General features: G+C 41.3%; 1 protein-coding gene across 1 annotated transcript in view; it reads right to left on the bottom strand.

Moving 5' to 3' along the window:
* The window catches only part of TIMM23B (translocase of inner mitochondrial membrane 23 homolog B), a 31,648-nt gene that overhangs the window by 6,001 nt on the left and 5,705 nt on the right, over positions 1-19,942 (bottom strand). Inside the window, exons 3-6 of the mRNA XM_005294011.4 lie at positions 17,056-17,149; positions 16,703-16,787; positions 10,032-10,090; positions 7,061-7,171 (exon numbers count right to left, since the gene is read on the bottom strand). Coding sequence (XP_005294068.1) covers positions 7,061-7,171; positions 10,032-10,090; positions 16,703-16,787; positions 17,056-17,149 — 349 coding nt within the window. The remainder of the gene's footprint in view (positions 1-7,060; positions 7,172-10,031; positions 10,091-16,702; positions 16,788-17,055; positions 17,150-19,942) is intronic.

Below are 19,942 nucleotides of genomic sequence, written 5' to 3'. Positions count from 1 at the left end.
TGGATCAAAGCATGATTAAGAGTGAATCTGTCCACAACCTAATTCGGTTGAGTTTATTCATTTAGAACTCATCTCAAGGTGGCATCCAAGATGCTGACACTATAAAGAAGGCAGACCACACTGGTTGTTCACTATATTTCTAAAGTATCTGAATGGATTTCAATTTACAGCTAGGAAGCAAAATCTTCTACAATAAATTTTATGTATGTTCTGAAGACAAGCAAGATATCACAGAGCCTGTATCTGCAGCAGGTTGCAAAATACCTCAAGGGTTTCTCCCTGAAGAAACATAATGGATTAAACAAGAGAACCTCTACTTCCTAGCAGATACATTAAAAAAAAAAAAAAAAAAAAAAAGACTTGGATCAAGGAAACTAACAAATTGGGCTGCAGTTTGCAGGGCTCACTGTCTTGTGGTTTGTCTGTGTGGCTTCTTTTACAGCTAGACCAGTTTGCCTGAACTTCTGCCCATTACAACTACACCAAATTACTCTCTAGATCTAGCCTGGTCAGACTTTGTATTGGTAGCAATAAAGTGATTAGTCCTGTTTAATGAATTTAAGATTTGTTGACTTTCAGGGTTGTGTCCTGTATTTCTAAAATGATGACTGGTCCATTTTAGCTATTAACATGTATGGACCTCCTGATTGCAACAAATTAATATATATTTATTGCAATAGATTTAGGATCCAGAGACTCTAATCAGGATCACAGCCCCATTGTACTAGGAGGTGTACGTATACATGGAAAGAGTCCCTTTCCCAAATGTTAGTGGTCTCCTTGCTGCCTCCCCAAAAGAAAAAGCTAAATACACTAAGACATACGGAGGGGAAAGGAAAGTCATTTACAAACTCGGCTCATGTTTTATGTTAAAGGTTAAGTTTCCCGCTGACTCAATTCACTGTGCAAAGAGCTTTGCTTTTATAGCTAAACAGGTAAATTGAAAACTGCCAAACTTGTTTTAAGCTTGACTGAAGTTTTCAGTGACCCTTGTTTTTGAATCAAAAGAAATGTTGCTGAATGAATGAGCCCACACAGAGATAGGGTCAATATAAGCTTGAGTCTGAACATGTATGTGCGATGTTGCAGTCTATATGATTTTATAAAAATTTGCTAATGAGTGAATATAATGTAACCGTAATATGCTTCATGCAAAAGGTGTCTTTATAAGCTTTGTAATGATACCTTACAATCTACTGAGTGTGTTCATCCTATTTCTATAAATGTATCACTCTTGTATCTAAAACTAGAAATATGAAATAACTCAGAGGGCCTATTGTAATTATGCAAAGTGTGGGCAATTAATGGTGGTTTGGAATCTTGATGGCTCCCATCAACCAGGACAACTGACTGTGGATAGCTCTGTTTGCAGGCAAGCCTTCCTGTGAGTCAGGCTGGGGTCTTACAGTGACATGTGATCATATCACCTGAACTGGAATCCATCTTTAATGTGGTGCTTTTCCAGTGAGGAGGGGTGGGAACCCAGAGGGACAAAGGATTCCCGCCTTATGCAAAAGATATATAAGTGGGTGGAACAGAACAAAGGGGGGCAGCCATCATGAGAAATCCTCTAGCTACTACCTGAGCTGGAACAAGGGCTGTACCAGGGGAAAGGATTGTGCCCAGACTAGGAAGGCATCCAGTCTGTGAAAGAAACGTACTGAAACATCTTTGAGGGTGAGATCTTATCTGTACTCCATTGTATTACTGTATTAGACATAGACTTGCGTGTTTATTTTATTTTGCTTGGTAATTCACTTTGTTTTGTCTGTTACTACTTGAAACCACTTAAATCCTACTTTCTGTATTTAATAAAATGATTTTTACTTATTAATTAACTCAGTATGTATTAATACCTGGGGAGGCAAACAGCTGTGCATCTCTCTCTATCCATGTTATAGAGGGCGAACAATTTATGAGTTTACCCTGTATAAAGCTTACACAGGGTTTATTTGGGTTTAGACCCCATTAGGTGTTGGGCATCTGAGTGTTAAAGACAAGAACACTTCTGTTAGCTGCTTTCAGGTAAGCCTACAGCTGTTAGGGGATATGCAACCACATACCACAGAACAAAAACACTAACCCAGGAACCTATCCTTGCAACAAAGCCCGTTGCCAACTCTGTCCACATATCTATTCAAGTGACATCATCATAGGACCTAATCACATCAGCCACACCATCAGGGGCTAGTTCACCTGCACATCTACCAATGTGATATGTGCCAGCAATGCCCCTCTGCCATGTACATTGGCTAAACCAGACAGTCTCTACGCAAAAGAATAAATGGACACAAATCTGACATCAGGAATCATAACATTCAAAAACCAGTAGGAGAACACTTCAACCTCTCTGGCCGCTCAGTAATAGACTAAAAGGTGGCAATTTTGCAACAGAAAAGCTTCAAAAACAGACTCCAACGAGAAACTGCTGAACTGGAATTAATATGCATATTAGACACCATCAAGTTAGGCTTGAATGGAGACTGGGAATGGCTGAGCCATTACACATGTTGAATCTATTTCTCCATGTTAAGTATTTTCACACCTCTTGTCAAACTGTCTGTAATGGGCTATCTTGATTATCACTACAAAAGTTTTTTTCTCTTAATTAATTAGCCTCTTAGAGTTGGTAGGACAATTCCCACTTTTTCATGTTCTCTATATGTGTATATACATCTCCTTACTATATGTTCCATTCTATGCATACAATGAAGTGGAGTGTAACCCATGAAAGCTTATGCTCACATAAATTTGTTAGTGTCTAAGGTGCCACAAGTACTCCTGTTCTTTTTGTAGACCTGGGTCTGGGTTTGCAGCAGGCTAGCGAGTCTGGCTCAAACCAGGCAGGGCACTGAAGTCCTAAGCTGACGGGACAGGAAAGTAGGGGCAGAATTAGTCTTGGCACATCAGTTGGCAGCTCCCAAGGGGGGTACTGTGATCTAACCTGTCACAGTATGCATCAGAACATCCACAGCAGTAATTCTGACCACAACAGATCAGTTCTTATTTCTGCCTATTTATAAGTGGCAAAACACCCAATAGGTAGATTTTTAAACGGAGGAGCGCGGAAAGAGACCCACCACCTGACTATGTTTATGGGCTTTTTTGCTTTGGAATGTTTATACAGAAGTGAGACTTTGAATTTGAACTCATTTAAACCACTTCTCTGCAAACTATGATGACATCGTGCAACCCAAGGGGGGTGGGGGGGGAGAACAGGAAGAAGGAAGTGTTGACCTGTCTTTTTCTGAGATTATAAATCAGTTTACAAGACCACTTTTGGCAGGCAACAAGGGGCGGAGGGGGGAGGAGGAGTCAGTCTATAACTGAGCAGCATATGCTCCCTGATGACCTAGAGCGTTTTCCCAACAATTCTCCTGCTCCTTATAATACTGGTAAAAGGAACAGGAGAGGATTTCCTTTTGTGTATCACTAACTGTCTACTTAGAACATTCCGTGTAAAGTGTGATCTCAAAATGTGTCCCAACAAGCTGCAAGAGTAGTGTAGCAGTTAATACTGCACGGAACTAGCTCCAGTTGTAAAATATCTCTAATCACAGCACTTAAGCTTCATGCCACAGCATAAACAGAAAAGCTTAGATAACTTTTTCCAGAGTGGAACCATGCACTCTTTGGCCAAAGTTCAATTTATTTTGTTGCGTAGTCATTTCTAAACATTTGCTAATCTAGACCGTGTGGAATAGCTAAATTCTGCAAAGGACTTTGTTGCAACATAGTTCCCTATTCTAATCTTGTGACATCTTTGTACGTGCATTTAAAACATTCATAAGGGGCAAAATGTGAGATCAAGGGTTAGCTTGGGGAATCAGTTTTCTAAGTAGCAGCATAATGCACTAGATGCCAACAATGGCCTTCCCGTGAGCTATTTCTGACCAGTTTTCCCCTCATCAAAAGCTAAGTCAATGCAGTTTTAAAAATCCAGTCAATAAGCAAACTTCATAATGCAGACACAGAAATTTTCAATCCTGCAAGACTACCACTGATATTTAGTCACAGTGCTACATCCATGCACTGCTGGGGGGGAGAAGGGGAAAGAGTCAGAGCTATGTAGAGCCTAGAAAGTGAAGATGGAAATCATTCCCTTCAACAAGTGTGAATATCATCTGTGATGTTCTCACTTAAGGAATCAAAACTTATCATAAACCTTGGAAAGTTTCAATCACACCTATAGTGTAGCAGTTAATACTGTACTTAACTAGCTCCAACGGAGTTTAATATCCCAATTGTTCTTAGGGGTTTTTGCATGTGGCATTTCATATGTAACAAAGTACAGAAAAATTGCCTGAAGTGATATATTGGTACATACAGTGCTGTGAACAGAGGCAAACCATTATCTACACTGCCATTAGCTCAGTAGCTTTGGACATTAGAAGTTAAAGGAATACAACATTTTTTTCTTCCTATTTGCCTTTTAGTAATATATAATGTATATACTCATTCATAAGCCGAATATTTTTGGTAAAAAAGTGACGCATCAAAGAGCAGGGGTTGGCTTATAAATGGGTCTACACCAAAATATGATGATTTTAAACTCTATGGAATCATTTAATTGAATATCTAATACACTGGCGTTTTGTTTACCTGGAGTGTCTGCAGGCATGGAGCCCCTCAGCTCCCTGTGGCGCACCACTTCCTGCAGCTCCCATTGGCTGGGAACGGCAAACTGCGGACACTGGGAGCTGAGGGGCTCCGTGCCTGCAGACGCTCCAGGTAAACAAAATGTCCAGGTCCGCTAGCGGCTTACCCTAATGGGCCAGGAGCCAAAGTTTGCCAGCCCCTGAAATATAGGGTCGTCTTATGAAAGGGTCATACAGTTATGGATATTTTTACCAAACCATCTTGGGGGGTCAGCTTATAAACGAACGGGCTAATGAAAGAGTATATACTGGGTGGGTGTGTGGGCGTGTGTATGTATTTTTTTTTTAAAGAAAATCAGTACACTGAAGATATACTGCAGGAACAATCCTGTCTTGGCAAGGGAAAGACTAGGTGACCTTACAAGTTATCTATGCCTGTGCCACCCCAAGATTGGATTAAAGCAATGCACTCTCCATGAGATGACTGAGAGGGGCTATGGATAAAGGTTTATAAAATCATGAATCGTGTGGAGAAAATGAATAAGGAAGTGTTGTTTACCCCTTCACACAACATACGAATCAGGGATCACCTGATGAAATAAATAGGTAGAGCAGGTTTAAAACAAACCAAAGGAAGTACTTCTTCACACAGTGCCCAGTCAACCTATGAAAGTTGTTGCCTAGGGATGTTGTGAAGAACAAAAATATAACTGGACTAAAAAAAGAATTAGATAAATTCATGGAGGATAGGTCCATCAATGGCTATTAGCCAGGATAGCCAGAGGTACAGTCCCATGCTCTGGGTATCCCTAAACGTCTGACTGCCAAATGCTGGGACTGGATGACAGGATGGATCACTTGATAATTGTGCTGTTCATTCCCTTTGAAGCATCTGGCATTGGTCACTATCAGAAGACAGGAGATTGGGCTAGATGAACCATTGGTCTCACTCACTATGGTCATTCTTATGGCTTTACACTTGAAAAACAATGTGAAACTTCTGCTAGTGTAAAATATGCCAGCCTGCCTGCTTAGTGGTGCTTCCTGCAGGAAATATCCCTTCATCTTCCAATGCTCACTGTCAGTGTGCAATTCATAGTGGTGTTTGACTCAAAGTCCTACTGGCTTAGGAAACAAGTTACCCAAGAAACAGTATAAGGTCTCTACAAAGGGTGATGTAATTATATTCCCAAAATTTACCTCCTACAATATACTAATTGTTTACTAATGTGATTTTATAACCCTCCTAATTACAATACCAAATTCCCTGTTGCCTTAAGGAAAAAGGCTACTTAAAATTCTTAGGTTTTCATTTTTGTAGAATTTCATTTTTCTTTGAAATGGTTTGGTTACTATTATAAACAATATGTACTTAGGGTTGTACTGTAATGGTAATGTCAACACAGATGTAACAAGCCTTGTGGATTGGGGCGGGGGGGGGGGGGGCGAAAGAGATGTGGTATATCTTGATTTTTAGTAAGTCTTCTGATACGGTCTTGCGTGATCTTCTCATAAACAAACTAGGGAAATATAGCCTAGATGGAGCTACTATAAGGTGGGTGCATAACTGGTTGGAAAACTGTCCCCAGAGAGTAATCATCAGTGGTTAACTGTCAAGTTGGAAGGGCATATCGAGGGGGGGTGGGGGTACCGCTGTTACTTATGCTGGAGCAAGAAACAGCTGATTTAAGGAGTCATCTTTTTTTGTGAAGATGGAATCCAAAACCAGACCTACAATAGTTTGTACTGTATGTCTATCTAATAGAATTTTATAGGTCAGACCCCCTCAAACACTTTGTTCCCTTAAACAATCTTTACTTCTCAGGTGGCTGAGGCCAAAGACTGAGTGTATCCTCATTTTGCCTTAACAGGCACCAGAGATTTTAGGGTTATTATTATAACAATACATGTAATTAAGTGGTTGTGAATCTACTATATCACAGAATGTATTCTTCCACCATAAACATTCCCATACTTTTTAAATCCTAAATCCTCTAATTCTTAAGTGTAAGTCTACTCTGAAAAGTGACTTTAAAAACAGCACTGTGGAGATTCATATTTGTTTAAATGATTTCCGAGTTAAATTTACCCAGTTTACATAGGCAATTTTCCAGTCCTACAAACTCCATATGGTTTCTTTCATTCTCACACATCAGCACTGATAGATTCTGCAAGCCAAACTATGCCTTGAGTGCCACCTGTGTACCACATTGTCTTTAGAGGCTTTTAACAAATCTAATATATATGAAGGAATAAAACCGCTCACATTCTTTGCTGTGTTGGTTGACACTAAAGTCCTGTGTGTGCTCAGAGTTGTATCTGTGGAAACAACTTTGCTGAGTACAAATATGCCCTTTTTATATAGTCACTCTTCAGAGCAGAACTGCACTTTAAAAACCCAAGTTTACATTCATGCTTTACATATCTTTGGCAAAAATATTTATATTATCTTCTCAGTCTACCTGTGCATTTGTACAACATTCCTGTCATGGTCCCAGCAGCTACTGTGTTCAGGTCATCTTCGGCACCTCGTGTTTTCTCTACGATGACTCCAAATGCGCTGTAAAGCAATGCTGGAAGAGGAATTAAAGTTATTGGTAAAATATCAAAATATTTGCACCAAATTACCTTGCCATCCATGTTCTAGAAGAGATAAGATTAACCAGGCCTTTGATTCTGGTCTCAATGCAGCCGTCAAAGCTATCCCTCCTGAGCTTACATTCATATTTTTCCATTTCTGGTGGAGTCTTTGCAACTTCCCTTTACTCCTGCTATTAATGCCTTTTCAGTCTTTAACATTACCTCACTTCTATTCTATAAGGAGGATATCTATGTCTATCCTCATTCTAAATTAGGATTCTCAGAATTTTCAACTGCACTATAAGCTCTGTTTCTGTCTGCATATAATAATTTTGTCCCTAAAGCTGAAGTGTTGCACCACCTTACACACTTAGTTAACAGGAAAGCATCAGTCTGAGGGACTGTCTCCGTGGCAAAAGGGAATCTATGAACTCATAGTATAGGTGCATGAGCCCAAACCAGCAAACAAACTAATCCCTGGTATAACGTAACAGCATCTAGAATCTTCATATAGGGCAAAGACGAGTAAAGAACTTCATATCACTCAAAACAATATAGATACAATACTGTTAGTTATTCTTGCTGCTCTAAAAGCCAGATTATGATACCTTTGCTCACATGATTGTACTTTACTCCTCCAAAACCCACCACACTTAAAATGCTACTGAATATGAGCAAGGATATTAATCTGGCCTTAAATGTGCAGTATTAGAGAAAAAAAATCTTGTTCAACAGAATCCTTCAAAATGGATCACTCCATGAATGGACAACTGTAACATTACGGAACCATCTCTGTTTAGCAGAGACTCTTGAAAATTAACACAAAACAGCAAGGTGGAAGAGGAGAGGGTTGCTCCTTATTTTTGACACACACAAAGCACTCCAAATGGAGAAAAAGCATGGAGCTTCTACAGCACCTAGCACAGGAGAAGCCAGAACCAACTCATGTCCTGCTTGGCACCCTTAAGGGCTATAATATGCTAAATAGGAAGGTCATGTTCTAGATGAAATTTGCAAACTAGAATGCATGCCAATATAACAAACACTGAAGGAAGATTACTCAAGAAAACAAACACAGCTGTGAAGAATCTGTTAATATATCACTTATCACACTGGAACCTTGAACTGCAACATGCAGCACCTTTTTCAGACGTGTTTTTATCTATATTGTTTTCGTTTTATAATCAGGTAATAGGTAAACCTAAAAAAGAACTGCCATAATGGAAAAGACCCAAGGTTCATCTAGTCCAGTATCCTGTGTGACAGTGGCCAGTACCAGATGTGGGATAATCTGCTCCCCACATTGTGTCATCCAGATTTCTAATGGTTACAGATGTGCTTCAGGATTTAAGCCTAAGGTTCAATATCTCTTCCAAAAATTGGTGTAAATTATAACTCTGGATATCTGTAAAATTATCCAATCCTTTTAGAATCTTAAATTCTTGGCGTCAAATTCCATAGTTTAATTACACATTCTGTGAAAAGTAATCCCTTTGATCAGTTTTTTTTTTTAATTTCCTACCTTTCAATTTAATTGAATACCCCCTTGTTCTTGTGTGAAACAGGGAGAACAGAAGTTCCTGATCTACCTTTTCTAGACCACTAATTTTATCAACTTTTATCATGTCCCAACTTTAGTCTTATTTCTAAGGTAAACAACCCCAATCTTTTCAATCTCTCTTGAGGCCCTTGATCATTCTTGTTGTTCTCCTCTGGAGTCCTTTTAGTTATGCAATGTCCTTTCAGGGTATGTCTACACTGCAGCTGGGAGTAAGCCTCTCAGCTGGGTAAGACAGCCTTGTGATAGCAGGCTAAAAATAGCAATGTGGACATTACAGCTCAGGCTTTCAAGTTTAGGGGGTTGTGTGCGCTTGAGAACCTGAGTTGCAGCCTGAGCCCTGCTAGCTTGAGTCTATTTACCCGGGGTTAGGAGGATCGCTCCAAGCTGCAGTGCAGACATATCCTAAGAAACTGGATGGCCAATACTGTACACAGTATTCCAGATGAGGGTGCACCATTGATTTATATAAAAGCATTATTTTATTACTCACCATCCCATTCCTTATGCATCCTAACATCTTGTTAGCTTTTTTAACTACAGTTGCGCTGAAGCGGAGGTCTTCACTGAGCTTCCTACACCACCACCTAAATCCCTTTCTTGGGCTGAGATAGTTTTGCACCATACAGGGTTCTAAATTAACTAATCTATATATGTCCCTCCAATGTGCATTACTACTTTGCATTTAGCAACACTGAATTTCATTTGCTATCTACAATGCTAGAGAGACAGATACAAAGAAATCTTTTTAGGATGTCTATTGTCCTTAATTACTCCTGTTGATCCAGCAGGCCCACTGATTTTTGTTCAGTCTTCTTACTTCTGATATATTAAAACAACCCCCTTTAGTTGGTTATTTTTACATTGTTAGCTATTTGGTCTTCAAAATCCATTTTGGACTTTCAAATTTCTCTCACTTTATGTTTGCTTTATTTTTCAGAGACAGAAAAAATGGTGACTAATGACTAAGCAGTTGTCATAATACACATGGAAGGCTGAGAGAATAAGTTCAAGTTAATTCTACAAACGTCTCTCTGATCAGAGGACTAGAGAATTTGGGTGCCCAACTTCAGACACCTGAAAGGGGCCTAGTTTTCAGGCAGTGCAGAGCACCACTTTCTGAAAAACTGGGCCTTTTAGATGTCTTAAAGTTGAGACCCAAAATCACCAGCTCTGACTGAAAAATTTAGCCATAGGCTACATCAACTCATTTACTATGCCAAGAAACCAAAGGTGTTTTAATTTGCTTCAAACCCTTTGTACATTGTTTAGTTTAAGATAACAGTTTGACTTACCCAAGGATCCCAGAGTGTTGGCCCATAGAGCTCCTTGCCTTGTCACCATATTTAAAATTCTGAAGATTTAAAAAAAAAAAAAAAAAGCATTGTTTAATAAAACTTAAATACCTTATTTATTAATCAGGTGCCTATGGGCCCCAATCAAGATGAGGATTGCATGGTACTAAGCACAATGGAATACACATTTAATTCTATATATTTAGTATAGTAATAACTATAGTATGAGGACCATTTCCCTCATCCCCAGCCCCACCCTAGAGCCTGCACAACCATCCCAGAGCCCTGTCCCTCATCAGAGGAGATCATGTATTCTTAAAACTTTTTTTTTTTTTTTCTAGAGAGACATGTATATGACTTCCTACAAGCCCGCCTCAAGTTTAAATGATGCATCCCTGATGCCAGTCCTCATGTCTGGAAACTGTTTAAAACAGGTTCTTAGGTTTGACCTCTGGTGCTGCTGTTCAGTTCAAAACATTGTTTCTTTACTTAAAGATGCTGCTTTCCACTTCTGGGAAACGCAAAATGACAGTCAAATGGAAAATGACCATCTACTAGAGCAGTGGTTTTCAAACTTTTTTCCTGTGGACCCAGTTGAAGAGAATTGTTGATGCCCGTGACCCAACGGAGCTGGGGATGAGGAGTTTGGGGTGTGGGAAGGGGCTCTGGGCTGGGAGCTGGGGTTTGGGAGGGGGTCAGGGCTTTGGGCTGGGAATGAGGGGCTTGGGGTGCAGAAAGGGATTACGGGTTGGGGGGGGCTCAGAGGGTTGGGGTGCAGGGGTGCGGGCTGCAGGAATGAGGGGTTCAGGTTGTGGGAGAGGGCTCTGGGCTGGGAGTTGGGGTTCAGGGCTCTGGGCTGGGGATGAGGAGTTTGGGGTGCAGAAAGGGATTAGAGGTTTGGGGGTCCTCAGGGCTAGGACAGGGTGCGGGAGAGGGACAGGGCTTTGGGATGGTTGTGCAGGCTCTAGGGTGGGGCTGGGGATGAGGGGGTTGGGGCGCAGGAAGGGGTTCCAGGTTTGGGGGGGCTCAGGGCTGGGGCACAGACTTACCTCCGGTGGCTCCCAGTCAGCAGTGCAGCCGGGGTGCAGAGGCAGGCTTCCAGCCTGTCCTGGCACCGTGGAGCATGCTGCACCCCAGAAACAGCCAGCAGCAGGTCCAACTCCTAGGCAGAGGCGCGCAAGCAGCTCCGCACAACTCTCGCCCGCAGATACTGCCTCCCCTCAGCTCCCATTAGCTGGTTTCCGGCTAACAGGAGTGCGGAGCTGGTGCTTGGAGTACGGGCAGTGCGCGGAGCCCCATGGCCCTCCCTGCTTAGAAGCCGGACCTGCTGCTGGCTGCTTCTGGGGCACAGTACGGTGTTGGAAAAGGTAGGCACTAGCCTGCCTTAGCTGGGCAGCATCATCGACGGTACTTTTAACACCCCGGTCGGCGGTGCTGACTGGAGCAAGGTGACCTAGTGCCTTACGTGCCGCAACCCAGTACTGGGTCACAACCCCCGGTTTGAAAAACACTGTACTAGAATGCTTCCAAATGATACCATAATAATCCTCTTCTAGTCACATAAGATATATTAGGCTTTGTCTATACTAGCACTTTTGACAGTAAAAATTTTATCAGTCAGGGATGTGGAAAAAAAAAACCCCACCTCCCTGACAGAAATAAGCTTCAGTGCCATGTCGCAGGAGAAGCTCTTGGTGTAGTTACTGTCGCTCATTAGGAATGTTTTAATTAGCTCTCCCGCTGGCATAGAACGGCTACTCAGGAGACCTTATAGTGACACAGCTGCAGTGGTACAGCTGTAAGGACTGTAGTGTTGACATAGCCTTAGACTCCCCTAATGACTTAAGAAGTGGGGATGAGATGAGGAAATTAGACAAGGAAGCCAATACTTTTTTCTCTTGCTGCGTCATTTCTACCTTGAATGCTACAAATGAAAAACTAGCCACTCAATACTGAGTACAGTAACTCTTCACTTAACGTTGTAGTTATGTTACTGAAAAATGCGACTTTAAGCGAAACTATGTTCAGCGAATCCAATTTTCCCCATAAGAATTAATGTCAATGAGGGGGTTCGGTTCGGTTCGGTTCCAGGGAAATTTTTTTCACCAGACAAAAGATGATGTGTGCGTGTGTGTGTGTGTGTGTGTGTGTGTGTGTATATATATATATATATATATACACACACACACACACACACAGTATAAATTTTAAACAATTTAATACTGGTACACAGTGATGATGATTGTGAAGCTTGTTTGAGGTGGAGGAGTCAGAGGGTGGGATATTTTCCAGGGAATGCCTTACTGCTAAATGATGAACTAGCAATTGGCCGAGCCCTCAAGGGTTAACTCTCTCACTCTACAAGGCAGCAGGAAAGGAGGGAGGGCAGACAGAGACACACACCGTGTATGTGTGGGGCGCGTTTCCCCTTTAAGTATGAAGAGTGGTGTCAGAAGTACACTGCCATGTTAATTAGAACAGCAAGCTGAGACCAGACTGCAGCTTCCTGGAAGCTCCCTCTGTTGTGTGTCTCCCTTGCTCTATGGAAGATGGGTAAGCGAGGTGCAGGAGCAGGGGAACACCCTGACATTAGCCCCCCCCTCCACACACACAGCAAGCAGGAGTCTCAGCTCCAAAGCAGAGAGCAGGAGCAGCACATGGCAGTGGGGGGAGGGACAGTTGCAACTGCTAGCCTGCTGGGAAGTTGCTGCACAGGGAACTTAGGGGAGCTGATGGGGGGCTGCCGGTCCACCCTGGTTCCAACCACTCACCAGCTAGCTCCACCAGGCTGCTCTTCCTGCAAGCAGTGGACAAAGCAGGCGGCTGCCAAACAATGTTAGAAGGGAGCATTGCACAACTTTACACAAGCATGTTCCCTAATAGATCAGCAACAAAACAATATTAACTGGGACGACTTTAAGTGAGGAGTTACTGTTCAAGTATTTGCCCCTGTCAAGTCCTAAACAAAATGGAAAATAGCTTTCTTCCAATTCCCATCCATCTGGCTCGTATCTCTCCAAGTAATCCAACTTCTCAGTTTCAAAATACTAGTATACTACAGCTGTGAGTGACTTGCTAGCTTAGTTATAGCAATATTAGTTGCACTGGGTAATTTGTGCTCTTTCCAGTGAAAATCATGACTGTCAATATACAGTAGCTGCAAACCAGCCACACAGAACATACCAAGGCTCTCAAAATTGAAAAAAAAAATCTTGTAAGTACGAGTGACATTTCTTCATGATAGTTAATACAACAATCTTTGGAAATTAGTGTGGTATGCATTCGGACGGCTGTGATTATGTAGCTAGATACAACAGCCATTATGCACCATATAATACCTCCAACAGGCTTGAATGATGCAGCCATTGTTACTAACAAGAAAAACTGGGCAGAACACCAGGATTACTTTCTAAGGCTATGTCTACACTACTGCAGTAAGTTGACCTTTGCTACCAAACTCCAGCTACGTGAATAACATAGCTGGAGTCGACGTAGCTTAGGTTGAGTTACCATGGGGTCTGTACCGCGGGGAGCCAATGGGAGAAACTCTCCCATTGACTTACCTTACTCGTCTCGTTGGGGATAGAATACAGGGGTCAACTGGAGAGCGATCTGCAGTCGATTTGGCGGGTCTTTACTAGACCCGCTAAATTGACCGCTGGTGGATCGATCTCAGAGCGTTGATCCTGGCTGTTGTGTAGATGTAGCCTAAGCTTAAGAAAAGTCTCCCTTTCAGCAAACGAATGAAGTTTCGGTTTTCTCAGACCCTATCACCTCAGAATCTGATACAAAAAAATAAAATTTTAAGCTGGCTCCAGGTATAACCAACTTGTAGAAACCCTACGAACTCTCCCCCTGATCAGCAGCTAAGATTGCTCTCTGAACCTTTCATATCTACCTCTGACTAATAAGGATCTGGTAAACGTTGAGCCCCTTTCATAAATAAGGTATGGTTTTGATTTAAGTCTATGTTATAACCAGATAACAGTATAAAGAGAGATTAATAAACTACAGGCAAAGAACAGAAATTTATGAAAAAGCCTTTGTAGTTCATTCAAACAGTGATTGGCAGCAATTAAATTTGATTTTAGCAAGATTAAATTAAGCAAAGACCTTTCAGTGTAAAGTCATCAGAGGCATCAGGCTTAGTCCTGCTCCTAATGACACTAGTGTCAAAACTTCCATCAACTTCAGTGGGAGAGGACTGTTGCCTGAGAAACAGACAGAAGCTCCTGGCATACGTTAGTAATAGAAGATATTTCTGACATCTTTCAAAAGTTCATTCACATTCTTTGTGATGGTGATTATTAAGGATACGATTATCACGGAGGTCATGGATTCCATGACTGTCCAGGACCTCTGTGACTTCTTACGGAGTGGTCAGCCCATCTGAGCTGTGGCGTGGCTGGAGCAGCTACCAGAAGTCAGCCCCTGGCAGTGCTCCAACTGTTAGTTCCCCCGTCCCCTCGGGGATTTTTAGTAAAAGTCAGGGACAGGCTTCTGTGAATTTTTTTTTTATTGCCCGTGACCGGTCCCTGACTTTTTCTAAAAAATATCTGTGACAGAATCTTAATCTTAGTGATTACCTAATAGAAAATGTAGTTTGAAGGGGATGTAACAAAATGAAACTAAGTTTCAGCTTATAAAAGAGAAATGTGAGGAGTGTCTACCCTTGCCGCTGAATATGAAAGGGTGAAACTGAGCACACTATTTCACTGGACTTGCATAAAAGGACAAACTTAGGTGGAGTCTGTGTGTCTGTTGCCCTCTACTGGCTCAACTTGGTAAAAGTTTTTCATATGACAGTCTCAATTAAGAAAAGTAAATAATTTTCTTGCCTCAGTTTGCTCACTGTGCCCTCCTCCCCCCCAATCTATAAAGTAAGGAAAATGTATCTAAAAACCAATCATTTAGATAAATTTAGACTTTTCTAAAACATTATGAAAATAACTTTAGATTTATACTATAGGATATGTGGTTTATATGTTTTCATTTTATACACTGGAGGAAGAAGGAAAAGAATACACAAACAATGCTCAAACATGAGCAGTCAATGGGGGGGGGGGTAATCACTAGTGAGTGCTAATTTCCTCCCACAGATGACTTAATTTCAAGAAGAGGTACTATAGCCAACTTAAAATTACGTTTTTCAATACAGTAACTCCTCACTTAATGTTGTAGTTATGTTCCTGAAAAATGTGACAAAGTGAAATGATGTTAAGTGAATCCAATTTCCCCATAAGAATTAATGTAAATAGGGGGGATTAGGTTCCAGGGAAATTTTTTTTTTGCCAGACAAAAGGCATTGTATACATTTTAAACAAGCAATTTAATATAGGTACTGTACTATAGTTGGGAGGTGCCCCTGCCTTATCCTACACAGGCACAGCCCACTGGCACTGGAGATGAGGCAGGCAAGGAGACTGAAGATGCTGTAGGCTAGAAGCATGTTGCGCAGCAGCGGCAGCTTCCCCTACTCTGCAAGCACCAGGGGCGGGGGGGCTCAACCCTCAACCCACCCACTCTCCCCCTTTCCCCCAAGCTCCTATCCTTGACCTGCCTCTTCTCCCCTCCCACCTCTTCCCCCGCTTACTTCCCACGCTGGGTCCTCGCTCCTCCACCCTCCCTCAAGCCTGGGGCAATCAGCTGGCTTGCAACGTGAGGGAGGGGGAGCTCCTCCCCCATCGCTCCTGCCCGCAAAACTTCTGATTGCTGCGGGCAGGAGGCAGGGGAGGGAGGGGGAGGAATGAGGACTCGGCGTGCAGGCTCCCCCTCCCTCTGGAGTTTAATTTAGAGACTTGGAAAGAATATAGCATGTGCCACACTGTAAGGTGAGATGAGTGCTAGGGATCTTAGGAGTAACAGCACCCCAGAACAAATTTTGTGCCTTGGACTTTCCCACAGTGGAACTTCCTCCTGCCCCGCAGAAAAAAAAATAATCTAGGTGGACTCAGCTGTTTGCTTTCTGTGCTGGCATGGAGACTGATTCTATTCTGAGGCTGGTCTACACTTAAACTTATATTGGGACAGCTACGTCTGTCAGGAGGGTGAAAAAAGACATATCCCTGACCAACATAATTATGCCAATAAAAATCCCAGCATAGATGCAGCTATGCTGACTGAAGAGCACTTCTGTCTACATAGACAACATCACTTGGAGTGGTGGTGTTCCTACACCGGAAGAAAAACTGCTCCTTTTGACATAGGCTGTCTCTACACTTGGGCGCTATGCCAGCATAGCTATGTTAACATAGTCTCTGTAGTGTAGACATAGCCTAACTCTCTCCCTGCCTGATCCTGCAAAGGCTGGGAGTACTGAAGAAAGAGTACTCTGTTCCAAATAAGAGGAAAAACAAACAAATAGGTGGGTTTTCAATAAGCATCCAGGGAATGATTAATGCTTCACTTATTCTCTTTCCATACCCCTTTGAGAAGGGTCAAACCCCACCACCAAAGCTCATTAAAAAAGTAAAATCAGCACTTAACAGATTAACCAAGACATTTCACAACTCAATTAACCTAATACTGTATTTACTCTTTGTACAACTTGCCCCACAGAAGAAGCAAATGTACTTTAGTTTTGTTATTGTAATATATTCAAAGTTAGCTTTGAGCCATTCTAATAATGATGGGGTGAAAATATACATTTGTGGGTACATTTATATACTTACTGTACATTTCTAGGTTTGGACCAGGCCATGCTGTGTGTCTCCTTCAATCCCAGCCGCAGACCATTCAGTGCACCAAATGCAGCGCCTAGTGAATCATAACACTAGCCATTACTTTATCAACAATACAGTAAATGGACAAACACATTCATTCCCAATCTTGTAAGTCTACAGACAACAGTCAGGTAGCCATTGCATATGTCAATACATATACAGTCTGCAGGGGGAAAAAAACAAACAAACAAACAAAAACTATAGGACAACATCTCTTCAGTTTTATTGTGTCTCATGTACTTGGGATTTAATACAGTAACATCAATCTTGCATTAAGATATACAGTAAATAGTCCCATATACCTGTCATACAACACCCTCCAATGGTAAAAAAGGCCAGCTCAAACCTTCCCCGAGTTTTGTTCGCTCCTGTAGGTAAGATAAACTCATCTGAATCCTGAAACAGAAGAAAAGGTAAATGTTTAGACATTTGTACTTTCCAAATAGGCATGGTTTCAGACACATCTCAAATTCTCTCTGTTGGCTTAACTAAAATAATTTTTTCACTTGACCAGAGTACTAAGGTTAAAAAACAAAAAACACTTCTACATAAATGCTGCTGAACACCACAGAGGAAAAAAATCAGTAATACTCTTGCTTCTCACGAATTATGTTACAGAAAAGTATTCAGATGGAATAGATTAGTTACAAATTCTAAAAAAGGGATATTTTAAATATGCAAGTGGATGAGATTCTCTTCCTAGACTAGTATTTCCAGCTAACTCAATATGAAGTGAAAAAGTCAAGAAACTCAGTATGCATTCATTAATCATTTGTACGATGTTTATTACTTATGCCTCTGAAAGCACCTATGCATTCTCCGATTAAATGCATACCAACATAATACAGCGTTCATTTTCTTTTTCTACTACTTTTATAGTTACTATAAAGAATCTCTTAGAGCAGTATAAGAGATCTATTCTGAGGATGCTAAGGGGCAAGGAATACAAAGCTATTGGTGGTTAAGCATTAAAAATGTACAAAGAGTGATGCACAAAGAAATCCACAAGTCTTTCCACAGTGGTGTTTCTGATTATCTTTCCAGATGAATCTGCTGTACATCAATGGCAACCAATTGTAATTCCAAAATCAGGGCCGGCTCCAGGCACCAGCTTACCAAGCAGGTGCTTGGGGCGCCCACTTCGGAGAGGGGCGGCACATCCGGCTGTTCGGCAGACGGTCCCTCACTCCTGCTCGGAGCAAAGGACCTCCTGACAAATTGCTGCCGCAGATCGCGATTGCAGCTTTTTTGTTTTGTTTTTTTGTTTGGCTGCTTGGGGCGACCAAAACCCTAGAGCCGGCCCTGGCCAAAATGTGGGTGTAGGTAGGTCAATTACAGCATTTGTTTGGCTTTATCATGCAGACCTGCCAAGGTGAGATGGAAGAAGAAAACAACATGACAGCTGCTTCTCTGGAGCACGCACATCAATAATAAAAGAATTCAGAAGATAGATTTTTTTTTATATAATTTGTTATGCAGTTTACAAGTCTAGCACAATATCTACCCTATATCCAATTAACATTTGAAAAAGGAAAATTGTAGTTTCACAGTTCTGTATTTTTTGTGAGTCAATATTGCATATTCCTTGGTAATTTATATTTTCTGTGGTAAGATTTTCTTTAAGGTAGAAGTTTCCTTCTTCACTCTAGACAGTAGATGTGGCATCTAACAGCTAGAATTCTAGAAAATTCTGAGTCATGTTATTAAGCGCACTATGAATTACAAAATGAAAGATAGCCACACTCATACACCATGACACCTAAATAGTATAAGTGTGTTTAAGAGGCCAGCAAATTCATTTTTCCCTACTAATTTTTAAGAGTAGTTATATTGTCTGTAGGCTCTCATTTCTTAAGCAATTAGGCATGTTAGCCATTATTAATTTGCCATACTGGTATTGTAGAATATTTAACCAATTATCTTGAAATATAGTTTCAATAAACCTACCTGTAAGCTCAGAGGCTAGGCCCAGCCTACTGATTTTTAATATAATAATTCAGATGAAGAGGACATTAGTGGGCAGCAAGCTGCATCAGTTTGTGGCTGAATTAAGAATGGTCTAAAGAGGTAAGCAATATCCTGGCACTCAACTTTATAGTTTATAAACAAAGCATATTGTCTAGGTTTTCTACAATCTCAGATCATACTGCATTCACTTAATTTTTGTGGTATTTTAGAAAAGGCAGTCTCCATAATCCTTCAGTTTTAGTTCTGCGTTATAAGAACTGAAGAACAAAATGATACAAAAGAGTAGAGAAGATGCAGCGTGCTAGTTTGTCAAGATCATACTAGAAAATATCCCTGGTGTACTACTGCTGTAACAATGTTGTCCTGTAATCTCTTCCTGCAACAGCTCATAGTTAATCAAATTTCAGTAAATAAAATATCTACAATGAAAGTGGAAAATTGACAAACTTTCATCCATAGCAAAGTTAAGCTTTATTCAGAGCTTTTCAATTAATTTTTTTTAAACTGGTGCTGACCCAGTATCTATACTGACATGAAGTCAAAGGCATCCAAATTGCAGATGCCAAATAACCAACGCGCTCTCTGGGTTTTGAATTGTGATTTTTCCCTCCCTCTCCCCTTTTTGGCCATGTGAGGTGATGGTGTTTGTTTAGTGCAGTTGCTTAGATGCTACTTTTCTGAGATTTCCAAATGTTCATTCTGCTCTCAGCATAAATATTTTAGTAAAAATCTTTTATTTTGCTGCAGTTTATATGTTTTAACTTTGCTTTCTGAATATCTAAATGAAGTATGGTCTTTTACTTTAGAGTTAGGGTAGGCTAGCTTCTACTTGTAACAAAGTGGGAATCTTCTATAATATTTTTATTAATCCTATGCGTATCTCGGTTTCCCCTATATTGTGCTGGCTACCCAGTGGTGGAAAGAGAACTGTTTGCTCTCAGGGCAGGCTAAGGCTGTGGCTACACTCGAAACTTCAAAGCGCTGCCGCGGGAGCGCTCCCGCAGCAGCGCTTTGAAGTGCGAGTGTGGTCGCTCTCCCAGCACTGCAGGTACTCCACCTCTACAAGGGATTAGTTTACAGCCCAGCGCTGGTGCACTGTTTACATTGGCGCTTTACAGCGCTGTAACTTGCTGCACTTACGGGGGTGTTTTTTCATACCCCTGAGCAAGAAAGTTGCAGCGCTGTAAAGCACCAGTGTAGCCATAGCCTAAGAGATGGGTA

The sequence above is a fragment of the Chrysemys picta genome, chromosome 7, assembly GCF_011386835.1.
Source record: "Chrysemys picta bellii isolate R12L10 chromosome 7, ASM1138683v2, whole genome shotgun sequence".
NCBI lineage: Eukaryota > Metazoa > Chordata > Testudines > Emydidae > Chrysemys > Chrysemys picta.
The sequence above is the reverse complement of the archived record's forward strand: the minus strand, read 5'-3'. Positions and strand labels throughout refer to the sequence as shown.